General features: G+C 49.7%; 2 protein-coding genes across 2 annotated transcripts in view; one reads left to right on the top strand and one right to left on the bottom strand.

Annotated features, from left to right (window-relative positions):
- LOC149360690 (sulfotransferase 1C2-like) overlaps nt 1-16,505 on the bottom strand; it is a 77,473-nt gene that overhangs the window by 58,616 nt on the left and 2,352 nt on the right. The gene's annotated exons all lie outside the window — the stretch shown is intronic.
- LOC149360689 (endothelin-converting enzyme 1-like) overlaps nt 10,149-16,505 on the top strand; it is a 51,489-nt gene continuing 45,132 nt past the window's right edge. Inside the window, exons 1-2 of the mRNA XM_089567895.1 lie at nt 10,149-10,240; nt 10,665-10,789. Of these exons, the coding sequence (XP_089424021.1) occupies nt 10,149-10,240; nt 10,665-10,789 (217 nt within the window). The remainder of the gene's footprint in view (nt 10,241-10,664; nt 10,790-16,505) is intronic.

The raw sequence follows: 16,505 nt of genomic DNA, 5'->3' as shown, positions 1-16,505 counted from the left end.
TTCGAACAGTTCAGGTCTTTCTTTAAACAGCCATTTGTCGATTCTGCAGCGTAGAGGGACAAAATATCGCAAAATTTTCGCTCATTTGCATACTGAAATGTCTTGTCCTTCATGGTAACATGATTGGAATTAGTTTTATTGTTTGTATTCTTTCTTTACAGAGGCATATGCTGTATACGAGCGCGAGGAATCAGCGAGAAGCGTCTTGAGGGGGAGCGCCTCAAGGCCCCGAACAAACAACTCGCATCGATGCTGCGGAATGTGCCGTATATAAAGGAGGATGACCACGCAGGTATTGGAATCGTCCGGGCTTTTAATTTATAGCAGCAGCCTCACACCATTGATGGAACAATGTTACGATGTAGAATTACAAAAGATTATTGATTCAAATACCAAAGAGGTGATTTACATATTCACAATACTGAGCATTGCCCATGCACAGGGCCAGGCGTCATGTGACCGTGTCCGTGTCTTCTCGTTCGTCCTGTCTTGTTTTGTGCGTATTTTTTTCTTTTTAAGCCATGTGACGTACAGCTTCCACTCCGTGAGATTCTCGGCAGCGCCCTCTCTTCCTTTTCCTCCCTTTTCCCCCTTTTCTCTCTTATTTCTTAGCGATTACCAATCCACAATCACATTACCGATCACGATCGTTTATTACAATCACAATTATCGATTACCTATAATCAACCACTATCCAAGTTACAGGGCATGGCATACATACGACGCCACTTCATACTCATACACACGATTCATTTCAGTACAATGAAGCACCATAACACGGCGTTTTCATTCCGTGCTATTTCTGAGGAATAATTAGCATATTAATATTTGTTTTTTTCACTACTGTAAGATCATAACACATCCAAAACACACGTTACTAAGTCATACACCCCATAAGGCGTTCACTGAGTGCTCCTCAAACACTCATGAACCAATGACCTTTCGTGGCCTACGGACAATAAAGAACAAAAAAAAAAAAGGAAACCCTTCGTGGCATATGCGTTGCGTGCCCACCTGGAGCGGTGGGGCTCGGTTCGAACACAAGTGACCGCTATTTTCTTTTTCTATTTTCTGGTTACAGGAATGGTGGGATTTTTGCCGACTGACGACGGGCCAAGCCGGGATTTCGGCAGAACGAGCTCCTTACGCTGTCACTTAATACCCGCGACTGTCCATAGACCTCTCCCGGCCTGCATCACAGCGCGTGTTTTTGGTCCGATGGGCAAAAGATAGCGCGCATCTAAGGGTCTATAATCGGTAGAAGAATGACTGCGACGCACAGCAATCGGCGTCTCTAATCGGGAGAAGAAATGGGGCCTGGGAGCGATCGTTCCAAGCAAAACCAGTTGAGAAGCGAAAGTGGACGGTTTTGCCTGTGTGCCTGGCATGGGATCGCCCATGTGGACCTGGCATGGGGCTGCCCAAGTGGGCCACAGCTGCACTGTCAACTTAGCTCCCGTGCAGGTCTCCTCTGAGAAGCCCATTACTGCCCATCTGGGTCCCACAAGGGACCGAGGAAAGCCTTCTTTATCGTTTTTATGCATGCAGACCATAAGGGTCCCCTGCTGGTGCTATGCAGCAAGACCGCTGGGCTGCACTTGTGGGTCCCGCGCGATGCCGAATTGCAAATCCCGCACATATCCCCCATCGGGCCCCCGTGGGCTGCCCGTGCCGGGCCCACAAGGGCCCGCAATTCAGAGCCCCGTTTGTGCTACTGAGGGTGTACCGGCAAAGAAAATCGAATCCAGAAGATTGCGACGGGGGCTAGTTAGATGGCATTCTATAAACTTAAAAACTGGGCAAAGGACGGGACACAAGAAGACAAGAAGCAAACAGGACAAGCGCAGACTGACAACCCCGAGTTGTTAGTCTGTGCTTGTCTTGTGGCTAATTTATAATGAAAATCGATCTGTGTGTGTGCGTGTGTGTGTTTGTGTGAGGGGGGGGGGGGGTTGACGTCCCGAAGTTGCAAATCCATTACGTGTTTTAGTTTTATAGGGTTTAACGTCCCAAAGCGACGCAGGCCATGAGGGACGCCGTAATGAAAGGCTTTTTCGGCAACCTGGGGTTCTTTAACATGCACTGACATCGCACATTACACGGGCCTCTAGCATTCCACCTCCATCGAAATGCGACCGCCGCGGCCGGGATCGAAGTCTTGTCTTTAGGCTGCACATGGGGCTATGAAAGACAGTGTAGCACAGGGCTCCAGAATAATTTTACCCAAGTGGTGTTCTTTAAACGCGCACTAACACTGCACTGCACACCGATATTTTTAACGCGATTGCATTCAAACCTTAATCGGAGAAGAAATCCGGTACCGTCCGGCATCGTCCGGTGCCGTCTGTAATAAAATTCTCTGATTCGTTGAAGACGTGCGACACGCCGTAAGATCACGCGACATGGCCAAGCGCGGTGGGGCGGGGTGGCTCTGCAACAGTCGGTGTAGAGGAGAAATTAAGGATGTCGCTTCTTTGGGAATAAGAAATGGCGAGTGAAGACGACGCACATTTTCCCAGCCAGTGGAACATCCAAGGTAGTAAACGCGTGTACGTAACTTTTAAGGCATGGGTTGTTTGTACCTGGTCCCTGCCGACTTTCTTGTTCAAATAAAAAATGCAGAGCAAAGAAGGCAAAAACACAAGTCACAAGCGCGGTGGTGTCTCTCTCTCTTGTTTCCTTGTCTTACTTGTAGTTCTTTTTCAGTTAAACAAAAAAGAAATGAATACCAGTTAGGTAGGCAGTCACTCTTTCAACCCTGCAAGAGTGACTGCAGCATGCCTGCTATGGGCGTTGGACAGCAGTTTTGCATGGCTGTGCCTAGAAGAGCGGTTTTAAAAGCGCCCAAGACCTCGTAGTATTTAATGTCGCTGCGTCAAGAAAATAAATAAGGAAAAATTAGTTGAGCTAAGCTTCCCGGCTTAGCGCATTATTCAGTGAAAGCTGGTTGGAATTAGCGGCGTTTCAGACGGTAATGTCATTACGGCGGTGGTGTTGGCAACGTTGTCGCAGAAAAACGGCAGGGGAGCAAACAGTGCGGTTAAGGTGCCCACTGAGAAGTGATACAGATGCTCTCGTATTTACAGATGATAAGAATTGTGCAGGTGCCCCAATAATTTTCTTCTTTTTCTTCCTTCAGTAGCAACAACAGCAACCATCGCATCATGAGAAGTCTCTGCAAATCATGTGTACTGTGCTGCCAAGTTTGGGCCACTGTGGCCATATATTTTCCAAGCATGGCAGCGCGTGGAGAGGGACAGTGAACGCGTTACTCGTAACGTTACGCGTAACACGTTACGCCTTCTGATGCACTCCCCAAGTGGCTTAAACGAAGCTCATTCAGCTTTCACTGTAGAAAGGTTAGATAGCCGATTTAATGCGGCCTTCCAAAGCTATCAAGAAAAAGGCTATGCTTACTTCATGCCATGCTTACTTCCATGCTTACTTCAGTTCACAAACACGGAAACAAATTACTTGCTTTTCGTGGTGATTGTCCTGTCAATAGCTTCAGCGATACCCGCAACTACTAAAAGAAGTCCTTTCGAGGAGTAATTGGCTTTTCTGGCATAATTACACGTGTGGTGGCCGACTTCGGAAAACAGGTGATTCAAAAACTAAATTTCAATACCTGACCTCATTACTAATGCAGTCAGGCAACTGGTTGTAATTAGATAATTTGTAGCTATCTTAATCAATGGATATTGTCGCGGCTTGACGTACAGGCTGGCGGCGAGAACAGGTGAAGACAGGGCCACGAAAGGAGGGAGTTCCGCCAGCAGCAGCGTCGTCGTCGGTCGCTCCTCGTCTTTCTCTTTCAGTCGCTACTGTGACGACCCCACATAATGCGCAGGTCCACACGGGACGGAGAGGCAAGAAGACACCATATGGCTCACTTTAAACAAAATGATGTAATCAATAATTATACATTGTACATCAGAGGCTGGGGTGCCCGAGCTTACGTGGCGACGCCGTCATGGGGGCGATGGAGGTTCTCCGGAGTTGCGATCCGTCGGTTCCTGGCAGAAGCTGCGCGCCGTCCGGCTTCGGCGCTGAAGGACCCTTTTTCGTCTCCGATCTCGTCCTGCGCGTGCCTTTCGTCCGCACTCCCCAGCTATATCTCCCCGCCGGCCACGCCCGATCTCCTGTCTTCCCGACTGGAATGTTTCTTTCTTCCTCCTTTCCACGGCGGCGCCTGCGGCCCCCCGACCTCCCTCGTTGGAATGCCGTTTGTCTCCCGCCGGCAGCTTTCTTCTCTTGTCGGGTTGTCAGCCTCTCCTGTGTCCTTGTACGGCCAGGCAGCCTAATTGGGCTGGCTTTCCCTCCCGCCGGCGCCTTTGTACCATTGTACCCCTTCAGTGGCTTGCCGCCGCTGGGGCTCCGTCAACGCGGCGCCGCCGAACGCGGACCGTTTAAGGGGAGACAAGGGAGTAGGACGGTTGAGCACAGAGATTCCGCCGAAGATATGGGCCCTGGTAGCTCACGCACGGAACGTCACACTACTCTACTTTCCCTTATAAAGAAGCATCGTCCCGATGCTAACCCGATAGCAAAAAACTATGGAGGAAAACTAGCAAGTCCTGCTGGCCGATGTAAAAGGCAGTGGGAAATCATTTAGGGGGCAGGCAATCATCGCGTGTAATACGGGTTAAGCCGGACTTGGTAGACAATTTCAGGGCGGGGCAACGACGATATGACGGTCGCGTTCCTTACGGCAGCACCTCGTAGTTAAGTTCATCGATGCGAACCGCATACGGGCCGAAGTAGCGCTTCACGAGTTTATTGGAGAGACCTCGACGGCAGACTGGCTTCGACCACCAGGCCTTGTCTGCAGAGTAAAAATGAACGCCACGTTGACGGAGATTGTACCAACTCGCGTCGGTATGGTGTCGGGGTTAGATGCGAAGTCTAGCGAGTTGTCGAGCTTCCTCCGCGCGCTCGCAGACTAGTCGGGCATCGTCGACTACATCGACAGGCGGCTCGTGCGGCATCATAGCATCAAGCATCGTGGTTAGCTGTCTGCCATGTACCAGCGGGAATGGGATATATCTGCCGTCTCCTGGACATACCTTAGAAAGGGCTTTGAAAAGAAATAAAAATAAAAGTGCTTGCGGTATTATATGTGAATGTAACGTAGGGCAGTACCTCGTTCCGACTGCGATTAGCGACGTCCACGTACATAGCGATGATGATGATGATGATGTCCTCGGGCTGAATGGCACATACCCACGGCGGGGGATTGGCCAGGGTGCATAGCGGATACAAACGCACTCATGTGCAGGGAATGGAATATATTTAAATCTAAAATTTGGGACGCAGAGCTAGAATTTGTACAAAACAAAAAATACGGAGAAAGAAAATAGGTGAATTCACATTCTAGCAGAGGAATCTACCAGATGAAATTATATAATCGTGAATAGAATCGAACACTGGTTTCAGGGCATAACCCTTGGCGCTTGCCCCGAAGGATAAGAGAATCGGAATAGATAGAGGAAGCCCAAGCCGAGCGAGGGGATCTCCAAGTAAATTCTACGGAGAGCAGCGAGCCGCCGGCAGGAGAGGAAAAAATGTTCTATAGACTCAATTTCGCCACAAGACTCACAAAGGTTGGATATCGAAAGCCCCGATAGGCATAAATAAAGATTTAGCCGCAGTATCCTGCAGCGCAAAAGGGTCATGGACACCTCACATTGCCTCGAACTGCACATCCGCAGACTCCAAGGAAATGCCAGGTGTTGAAAATCCGCTGCAGCGAGGAGAGGCTCATGCCTCAAGGTGTGGAAACGCTGGAATCGCTGAAAGCGTGCTAGAGTCAAGTGAACAGTATTTGGGACGAAAGGGACAATAGGACCACCAAGGGCAGACTTTGCTAAAAAATCAGCCCTCTCATTAGAAACAATGCCACAGTGCCCAGGGACCCAGTGAAAGCGAACTTCTGAAACATGTGGAGGAATAAAAAATTGAAGGGAACGGCTCATAGGAGTATCACTCGAGGTTGCGAGCGCTGCCAAAACAGAAAGGTTGTCTGAGAGTATAATAACCCGAGTGATACTGCAGGGAATCCTTATTAAGGCCAACTCAATGGCCAGAAACTCAGCTACAAAAATAGGGGTATAGTCAAGGGCCCGAAATGAGTAGCTCCAATCAAGAGCCCTTGAGTAAATACCAATAGCGGCCTTTTCATTTTGTTGGGAGGCATCTGTATAGACGGCAATATGGTTAGGAAAATTGTCTAGGTACTCCTCTATGAGCCCATTTAACATATTGGCGGGCAGGTTCTTAGCATTCTTTGGGAGGGTGTTGTCAAAGAAGACTGCCGTGTCAGCGCGCCTGTGGTTGACTAGTACTATAGATCTCATTGATACAGAAATATTTGACAGCAGGGAGTTAGTGAACACCACTTGAGGGAGCTTATACCGAGGCCAGGGAGTATCAAAGAAGAGAGTTGGGTTCGATGTAAATATAGGGTTAGCCAATCCAGGAACAGGCTCCAAAGACCTTAAAAATGTCCGCACAGTGATAAGCTCAAACCGGGAATTGAGATCAGATATTCGCGCCTCCAAGTACAACACAGCATTAGCTACTGATTTAGGCAGACCTAAGCAAAGGCGCAGAGCGCGTCGCTCCATAACAAACAGGGGTTCACGCTTGTACTTTGGGCACCCAGAAAAGAGAACGGAGCCGAATCCGAGGATTGGCCGTACATAGATCTTATAAAGAAGTAGTAGGGTGTCTCGTCGCATACCGAATTTTTTGTTGCTTATCCTCACCAACCGGCCAAGGGCACGCTCACCCTTAAGCGCAATGCTTCTAATGTGTGGCCGCCAGTCTAAATGCGGGTCATATATTATACCCAAGTATTTTGTTGAATCAACTGTCGGCCATAATCTTTATCATCCTCTCCTTCAGCCCATTGGTTTGCAGATGGTTTGCAGTAGTTCGGCGTTGGCTGGTGCAGCTGAGAGGGATGATCTCCTGTGTGAGCTATCCCAGAAACGCGGCACCCCGGCCAGTGATCAAAACGGTAGGAACACCGTGATGGAGCCCAATACACTCAATAAAAAATTGGGCTGCCTCAACAGCCTTTGCGCGACGGAAGTGCTCGAGACTCCGCGTATCGCATTAGGTAGTCCGTTGCTATGATAATGTGTACCCGACTGTGAAGTTGTAAATGGGCCGAGAAAATCCATTCGATTGTGTGGAACGAAGCAGGTGGTGGCCCGAGACTGGAGAAGACCAGCTGGTCGTGTGGGCGGTGGTTTCTGCCTTTGGCCCTCTCGACAAGTTCTTATGTAGTGACGGATGTACGTAGGAACTTCCGGCCAGTAGTACCTTTCTCGAATACGTGAAAGTGTCCGGCTGTAGCCAAGGTGACCAGCTGCGGGACCGTCGTGACAAGCTTCGGCAACCTCGGTGCGCAGGTGATCGGGCACAACAAGGAGCCACGACTTCGGACTGCTGTCGAAATTCTGCTTGTACAAAACACCGTGCATAATCCTGAACGTAGGCAGAATACGCAGGAAAACGCGGGGCACCGCCTCTTCGTGGCCTTCCAAAAGCGCCATCAGCTGACCAATCTGAGGATCATTACGTTGCCGAGCAGCCAAATCTGTCGTGTCCAGTGCCCAAGGAAGTTGTCCTCGTCGTCATTTTCGCCTCCTGGAATCGGCCCCGCGGGAGCTCGAGACAAGCAGTCAGCATCATGATGTTTGCGGCCGGATTCGTAGATGACGATTACGTCGTACTCCTGTCGCCGAAAACTCTACTGAAAAAGGCGGCCTGCGAGATACTTCAGATTGGCGATCCAGCACAGCGAATGTTCGTCGGGGACGGCACGAAAAGGGCGACCGTACAGATAGGGCTAGAATTTGGTGGTGGCCCAGATGACAGCGAGGCACCCTTTTTGAGTTGTCGAGTAATTGCTCTCCGCCTTCGAAACAGCTGGGCTGGCATACGCAATAACCCGCTAAGCGCAGTCCTGGAATTACACAAGCACTCTGCCCAGTCCTTTGTTGCTGGCGTCCGTGTGGAGTTCAGTGTAGACGTCTTGATCAAAATGGCCTAGTATGGTCGGGTGCTGTAAGGGCGAGTTTTAATTGGCGAAATGCTGTTGCTGCTTTTCGGCCCACTCAAAGGCGACACAATCCTTCGTAAGGCGGTAAAGTGGCGCCGCGATCTGGGCAAAGTTCCGAACGAAACGTCTGAAGTACGCGCAGAGACTGAGAAAGCTTCGGGCAGTCTTCTTGTCCGATGGTGGAGGGAAGGACGCGACGGCAGCCGTTTTCTCAGGATCTGGCTTCACAGCTGGCTGATCTGGCTGACGAGATGCCCTTTAGGAACATCAACTCACTGTATGCGGACCGGCACTTCGAAGGCTTGAGCGTGAGGCCGGCGTTCAGAACAACTTGAATAACTGCTTCAGTGCTTGAGAAGATGACAACGTCATCCAGATACACGAGGCACGTCTGCCACTTCAGTCCGGCGAGCACAGTGTCCATTACTTGTTGAAATATCGCGGTCGCTGTACACAAGTCAAACGGAATTACCTTAAACTCGTACATGAATCCGGTGTTATAAATGCAGTCTTCTCTCGGTCGCGCTCATCCAGTTCAATCTGCCTGTACCCACTCTTGAAGTGTATGGACAAAAATCGCGGGCATGGCGGAGTCGGTCGAGGGTGTCGTCGATGCGAGACAGTGGATACACATCCTTCTTGGCCACGTTATTGAGTCGCCGGTAATGTACGCAAAATCAAAGGGTCTCTTCTTTTTTCTTGAGCAGTGCGGACCACGGACTAGTGGATGGCTGGAAGACGCCGTCGTTTATCATATCGCGCATTTGCGCCTGTATGGTTTCGCATTCCTTCAAGGAAACGCGGTGCGCCGGTTGGCGAATCGGGTGCGTTCCGGCATTGACAATAATTCTATGCTTGCCAACAGGCGTCTGGCAAACTCGGGATGTCGTCGCGAAATGGTCGTTGTCCCGACGCAAAAGAGAGAGCAGTTCGCGTGTTTGGGAAGGCTCAAGTTTGGGATCGATGTCCAGGGGCAACGCTGTTGGGTCTCGTGACCTGGGCGGGGATGCCTCCTCAGGCAGCGCAACAGCTTCGCGAACGTCACTAAGTTGGTCCATTTTGGCTATAACTAACCCTTTCGTCAGGTGCTGCTGCTCGTTCCTGAAATTGATCACGAAGATGCTGGCACGCCGTCGCAGAGAATTTACGATCCCTCGCGCAACATCATTGACGTACACGCGTAAGTAGCAACTGGACATTTTCTTCTAGAAAGCCTTCGCCACATGCGGTTTTATCGGCTTGGACAGGCTGGAAAACTGTCGGCAACGGCGGCAAGTGAACATGGTAGGCGTCAACTTTCATCGCAGCGCGGGTGGCCTCGGGTGGTATTGGTGATGAAGAACGTGCGCGGTGGGTCAGCCTGTTGAGCCCTACGTCGATTACGGCGCCATATTCATGGAGAAAGTCCATGCCAAAAAATAACATCCTTAGAGCAATTCTCCAATATCACGAATGTGGCGGGGCATGACTCACCGTGAATCTCGACGCGGGCAGTGCACTTGCCAACAGGGTTTACGAGGTGGCCGCCGCCGGTACGTATGGGAGGGCCGTCCCACTGGGTGGTAACCTTGTGAAGACGCAGAGAGAAACTGCCGCTGAGGACCAAGTAATCGGTGCCGATGTCGACAAGCACCGTTATGTCGCGCCCGTCGATTAGAACGTTTACATTGCTAGAGGCCACTAAACGGTTTGCGCTTCCAAGGATGCCATCGGTCGAACTGGGACATTCCAACGTAGGCGGAGGTTCTTTGCTTCGTGCGACTCCGGCAACGCCACCTCCAGGCGTCGCCGTACTCAGTTTCACCGAAGTGGCGAAAGGCTCTCACGGTGGGACCCGCGAGAAGGGGATGGTGGGCGGCGAGGTGGCGGCGACCACAAGGTGCGAGGTGGAGCTGATACCAGCGATGGAAACCGTCGAAGGTAGTCTTGTACCTCGCGGCGCTGTTCACTGTAACGGGAGCATGGATCAGTCCGGTTGAAACCTCTTAGGCCGAGTTGGCGGTACGGACAGCAGCGATACGTGTGGTCAGGCTCACCGCATGGGAAACACAGCGGTCGCCGGCCTGCAGTTATACAGATGTCGGTCATCCTGCGGCCCAGCGTTCCCAGCCGTGTATCAGACTGGGGCAAGAACTCGCGGCGTCGAGAGCCGGAAGCGGCAGCGCTCTGGTACTGGCGATGGATAGGAGGCGGATGACCAACGGAAGCGGCATAGCTCAGAGCTAGTGGGTCGGCTGCAGTCACAATTTGGCACGTCTTCTGGCGCCAGCGTCTGTCGAAGTTATTTCCGAAGAGCCGACGCGATGAAGACAGATGCAGGCTGTCTAGGAGCTGGGAAGAGTTTTTTCAGATCCTCGCGGACTACTTCGGGGATTATTTCGCGAAATTAGGCGAGGTCAACACCGCCCAGGTCAGACGAGGCAATACTTGAGACGACAGGAAGGGCGCTCAGTCGTTTAAAGTGACTGGTTCCCTTCGCTATTGCGTGCTCGATGTTGGTCGCCGGCTATTGTAAGCGGAGGATTGCGGAAAAGGCCTCCAAAGATGTCATTCCAGACACCCCTCAACAAAACCCGCACCTTTTTCTCTTCAGTAGCCCGAGGGTCAGCGCTCAGACGCAGCACGTCATTGACGAAGTTCCTGACGATTTCGGTGAGACCCTGGCTAAGAGCATGGAGCAGATCTTCAGCATGCTGTCGCCGGTGCTGGTTCGCGAACGTGGGTACCAATTCGCTCTTGTACATCTCCCATCATGTTAGCAAAGCAGTATTTCGCTGTGGCATCCAAGGAGAAGCATAGGTTCTGCAGGGATTGGTCGGGTGTCCACCCGTTATGTGGAGCTACCCGTTCAGAGTGCTGGACCCTGTCTTCAACATCGCCAAGGCCATCGCCATGGAACGCGGCGACAGATCTTGGGGTGACTGGCACGCAGAGGATCCTCGGCGCAGTCGCGGTGTCGGTTTGTTGTGACTGGGACGCCATGATGACGTTGGCCCTAGATGTACTCGATCCCTCGGGTAAGAGTCTGAATTCTGGCTCTTGGCCTTGCTGACGTCGGCTAGCGCGAATCTCAGTTTCTGAGGGCTGCTCCAAGAAAACTCGACGGCCAGGACTAAGTACCGGGCTCGAATTATGAGGCGGGATGCGCTGCATGAGATGCGCCACCCGGAACCTCCATCAAATGTCACGGCTTGACATACAGGCCGGCGGCGAGAACAGGTGAAAGCAGGGGCACTAAAGCAGGCAGGTCCGCCAGCAGCAACGTCATTGTCGATGATGATGATGATGATGTCCTCGGGCTGAATGGCACATCGCGCCGCGATCGCTCCTCGTCTTTCTCTTCCAGTCTCTACAGTATGTCGGTACATAGAATTCCGAAAAAGACGTTACGCTAGGAGTTTTGAAGCAAAGCATTTTGCCTATAACCTCTTCCTTCGGAAACCGCGCGGCTGTGGAGTACAGAAAGGAGCTGTGCTGTGGAGTGCACGCCAGTACACGTCAAGCGGCGGCCCACTTGTCACATGGCACCGCCCCCCCCCCCCCCCTCTTTCCATGGGGCAGAGCAGGGAGGCATTACGAGCAGTGCTTCGGACATCTGGTGGTTACGTGTACCACTACTTCACATGAACGAGTGGTAATAGTGACCTGTCGCTAGGTGCAGTATGGACAGATGTCATGAATACTATGTCCGTAACTAATGCACGCGATAAAGGAAAGATGGTAGCAAAAGGCGAGAAGAGGGGAAGAAAAAATGGGAAAAGGGAGAAATAAATTACATCAGACACTTACCATCTGTAACGGGAACATTAGTGATATGAGATCTCTGAGTAACTATTCCTTAATTCCCCCTTCCGGTTTACTTCTCAGTCGTATATATTAAAGCTATTATCCCAGCCCTCAAACTCTAAACGTCTATATGGTAAGAAGTACCCCTGTCCTCACCTTCAAAGAACTTTTTGATCTTAACAGAAGCCGTGAGGGCTCTACTATATGAATGAGAAGCAAAATCATGCAGCCTGGTTACTTTTGGCAGACTGTACCTATGTGCAGCCTCCAGTAATCATTTGCACTGTTACTCCTTAGAGCAATTAGGAAGAGCGCCCGAATTAGAAAAGACGCTCAGACACGTTAGAGCACCTTCTTTCATCTTATTGGGTGATTACATACACTGCCAGCTTGTGAAAAAAAAATCATGGTTAATTTGCGTAGTTAGGAAAGATGCGAACTGGGTGCGCTAGCAGTTCGGTTTTCACTTCGGTTCCGTTGTTCAGATGCAGCATTAACGGATGGCAGTTGTTCGGGTTGCGATAATAGGTTTAATGTCCACAAGTTCGGAATTGGTCATTCTATACCATTTATAGATCCCTGGGAATCTTCTGGGGAATCTTCTGGGAATCTACCACTCCTGACGCAGTAGTGCAGCAGTCAAGCGATGCGCCACTGCCCTCCTACCCTCCTAGGTGCTGCCATCGGTGGGACATGGGTTGCTTAGGTTGGGCTGCGACCCAGGGCAGCCTCGCATAATTAAGCTGCCGTCTGACACGATCTCTCTCTCTCTCTCTCTCTCCCTATATATATATATATATATATATATATATATATATATATATAAGAAGGGGGTGAAGATCGGATGGATCCGGTAGAACATAAACGTAATTCGGTTGACACACGGTAGAAAAACAACAACTTTATTCTAACGTTTCGACTCTGACGAAGGCCAGACCCGGGTCGAAACGTTAGAATAAAGTTGTTGTTTTTCTACCGTGTGTCAACCGAATTACGTTTATATATATATATATGTATATATATATATATATATATATATATATATATATATATATATATATATATATAGAGAGAGAGAGAGAGAGAGAGAGAGAGAGGGAGAGAGAGAGCAGCCAAAGTTCCTAGGGCTAGGTTGGTAATACACTTGAAGAATAGATATACCTGATCGTTTGAGCAACCTGAACAAAACATGTTCCAGACTAACAGACAAGCTAAGTGCTGGAAATGTCACTAAAAGTGGTAGCGCACTGAAAACTTGGGGGCCTTCTTAACCACATTCTTCACGAAGAAAAAGTGATGGAGTTGAGGTTGCCTTCTAAGGTGCCTACAATGTTTATGAAATGTTCTACTAGCGCTTTTCCCGCAAAAACTCAGGTTGGGGCCGGTTTCATTATATGGCATGCAGAAGCCTTATATGGCATGCAGAAGTCATCACTTTCCAGAATATAAGTGCCTTCCATTGGATTATCGTATAGAATTGTACTAATGTGACTATATAACCCCGACTTATCCACCGACTAATCTACCTTAATCCATTTTTCATCCGCAAGCCTACTCCTGAAATTTTGGGGTTCTTATGAATGTTCGGGGGGTGGGTCAACTTCCAAATTTAGAGGGTCCTCGTAGTTATGAAATCTGGAAGTACCCTATGACTGGCCCACTGGTGGTCACGTGGAGTTGATGCCATGACCCTCCAATTCGCATTCATAGATGGCGGGGAGTCCTCATACCGCTACTGGCGCAGTGACGCATCGGTTCAGCGCTGCGCCCCTGCCCCGGCAGGTGGCTATCAAACACAGCCGCCGGTGCGGTTCCTGAGAGACAGGTTGCTGTTGCGGAGTTCCCGTCAGGCTAATGAGCAGCCCCGGAGTAGGAATGTAACAACTGCGTTGAATTTATTTTAATTAACTTCATTGCCTCGTGCTACGGGAGTGCAGGTTGCTCACAACCTGGTGGACAGGATGCCACCTGCCATGGTGGCCAAGTTGTCATGACATCGCAAGGTGAGGTGACCCCTCTCGGCCAATCATTAACTGCCGTTTGCCACGATGCGCAGTTTTCTTACATTCCGTTGGTCAGGTTGTGACGAAGTCACAACGTAACGTGATCTCTCTCGACCAACCAGGGAAGTTCGTGACAGAGAAGCCGGAAATTTTTTGTAGCGTGAGCTACACTGGCCGAGGTTGAGCAGTTTCACGTGGCTCCTGGAGAGCTGTGCTGCGCATGCGCGAGGAGCAATTGACGTCACTATGCACAGCTGGCGTGCCTCGCTGCTCGCGCTTGCATTCCTTTCCTTAAAATGACCGGAGTGTAAAACGTTGTCATCGCCAACGCCAATGAACACAACGAACGCCGACGACCTATGGCTTCAGCGCCCAGTTTCTGGCTCAACGTTGTCAATGCCAACGCATGCAGCGCACACCTGTCACTACCGCCACTTAGCTTAAAGCATGGTTGAGGTGTCCACTGTTCCAAGAGGGCAGTTATGCGCCTTCCCTCTGGTTTAGGCATCCACCGAGATCTGCACACCTCGCCCTCACCTCACGCTAGGTATATCGTGGCATAGCTGAGCTAAGCTACTGCCAATCTTTTTTTGTTAGACAAGAACATAGATGCTATCACATTGATAATCTGTTGGCACTTTCTGCAGTTTTCATCAAAACGGCGACCGTAAGATTCTTCTAGAATGTTAATATTGATGGTTGATTTTAATGGCGCAATGCGCAATGGAAGCTTGGTCAAAGAGCCTCATGGCACAAGGTGTTTTTCCTCAACACAAGGCGGAGTAAGAACACATTTATCGAGCATCTAACCCCAAAGAAAGCCTCCCACCTGGGGAGGTAAAGCTTGTATACATTTTATCACCAGTGGGTGCACGGCGGCGCTGGCGTCGACACCCGCACCCCCCGCATACGATGAGAGTGCTCAGACCACTATAGTATCCCAGTGGTTAGTACCCTGTGGCGTAGTAACAGACACAAAATTAGTCTGCAGCAAAAAAATTAACTTATACTGCGGGACAAAACCTAAATGCGAGTACGCTGTTGCTAACAGCTCGTCGCAGTACAGATTCAATCATCCGGCAAGGACCTGCGACCAGGAGCAGCGAGGTCATTAAGCTCTATTTAAAACGTCGACAAGGTTGACTGAGTCGTCACGGTTTGAAAGCTTCTTCAGCGTCAAGGGAATCGTTATACAGCTGTAGAACGAAACGACAGGGTGCGCAAGACGACTCAGCGCCGCTCATCGTAAGCTTCGTAGGCATGGCTACAGTTCCGAAGTAATAGAGGCCATTTCTGGTCATAAGAGTGTGGTCATAAGAGTGTTTTAACGCGATAGAGTTAAAGGCGGCATTCTCGAGAAAATCCGGTGTTGGTGTTGTCCGCGAAAAATGACGAGCATGGCTCTCGCAGGTGGTCCTCAGAGAGCAAGCTACGAGGCAGGTGCGCCACCTAGGTCACGTGACCTTGCGGCGTCATCTCAAATCGTCCACTGCCCAGCATGACAGGTGGCAGATAAATTAATGATTGGTCGCTAAGGGAAGAGCAACTTGGGCCGCATAAGGCCGACCCCTGAGAGCACCTGCCATCGCCGGGCATTTGCGGATACTGCACGACTGGGCCAGGAGGGGTATGCTCTACCAGGGATCTATGAATGCAAAATAGAGAATGACCTTCTGCATGTATGGGAATTAACTCATTACCCTATCGCGTCAGACCCTTAAGGATGAACTGAAGTGTTCCCTCCGATTTTTTTGTTTCTGTTCCGAGCACTATTCCTAAATCACCATTAGTTCTTATCAAATATCGTGACTTCAGTCATGTTGACGGTGTATATGTGATTGAAGCATTAGCTAGTGTTTGAAAACATTTCATATGCTTAGAACAAACTGTCATGTGAATATCCTTGTCGCATACTTCAAAGGTATTGTCACTTCATGTGCTGAACTCTTTTTTTTTATTCCATGAAAAGAAAAAAAACACTAGCATTCCTTGGACACTAATGTTGAGGCATTGAAGAGATCTCAGGGCCCTGTGAACATTGCTAGGCTCAGTAAGGCAAAGAGAAACTCCGTGTGGAAACCAAGTCAGTTAAAGACTTCTTCTACTGTGTGTAGCTTCCAGGTTTGTTAAAAAAAATCACCGTATATTGTGGGGATCCATTCAACATTCTGACGACTGTCTTTCGTTATCCTCAGTTACTAATGAAACAATTGGGAATCCTTTAATATCACTGCTAACGCCTTCAGCACACAGTTTTAGTCAGTTTTCACTCGCGATAACGATATAGTTCCTTCTTTTTTAAGCACTTACCGAGAAAGCTTCGTTAACAATATCTGAATTCATTCAGAAGAAGTTTTAAGCCTGGTATGCTAAACCTGGACGTAAAAAGTGCGGCGGACCGGACGGCAACCCGAACTCGTGTCCTTTTTCTGTGTTTCTTGTGAACCTCACGCTCTCTCACTCTTTCTTTTAATAAATCACTAGTCCCCGGCGTTGTCTTTTCATCGCAGAATATGGCGAAGGTCCTTTCATTACAAAAGTCAGGGAATAAGCGTCTATCTACCGGCGTATATCTTACAGCTCGAAGCATAATGCTAAACCGTGTAATTTTAAACAGTGTATAGAATTTTATGGATCAAATAGAA

Source organism: Amblyomma mixtum, chromosome 2, assembly GCF_055824585.1.
Source record: "Amblyomma mixtum isolate Tamu chromosome 2, ASM5582458v1, whole genome shotgun sequence".
Lineage (NCBI taxonomy): Eukaryota > Metazoa > Arthropoda > Arachnida > Ixodida > Ixodidae > Amblyomma > Amblyomma mixtum.
Note: the sequence above shows the minus strand (reverse complement) of the source record. Positions and strands in the feature narration are given on the sequence as shown.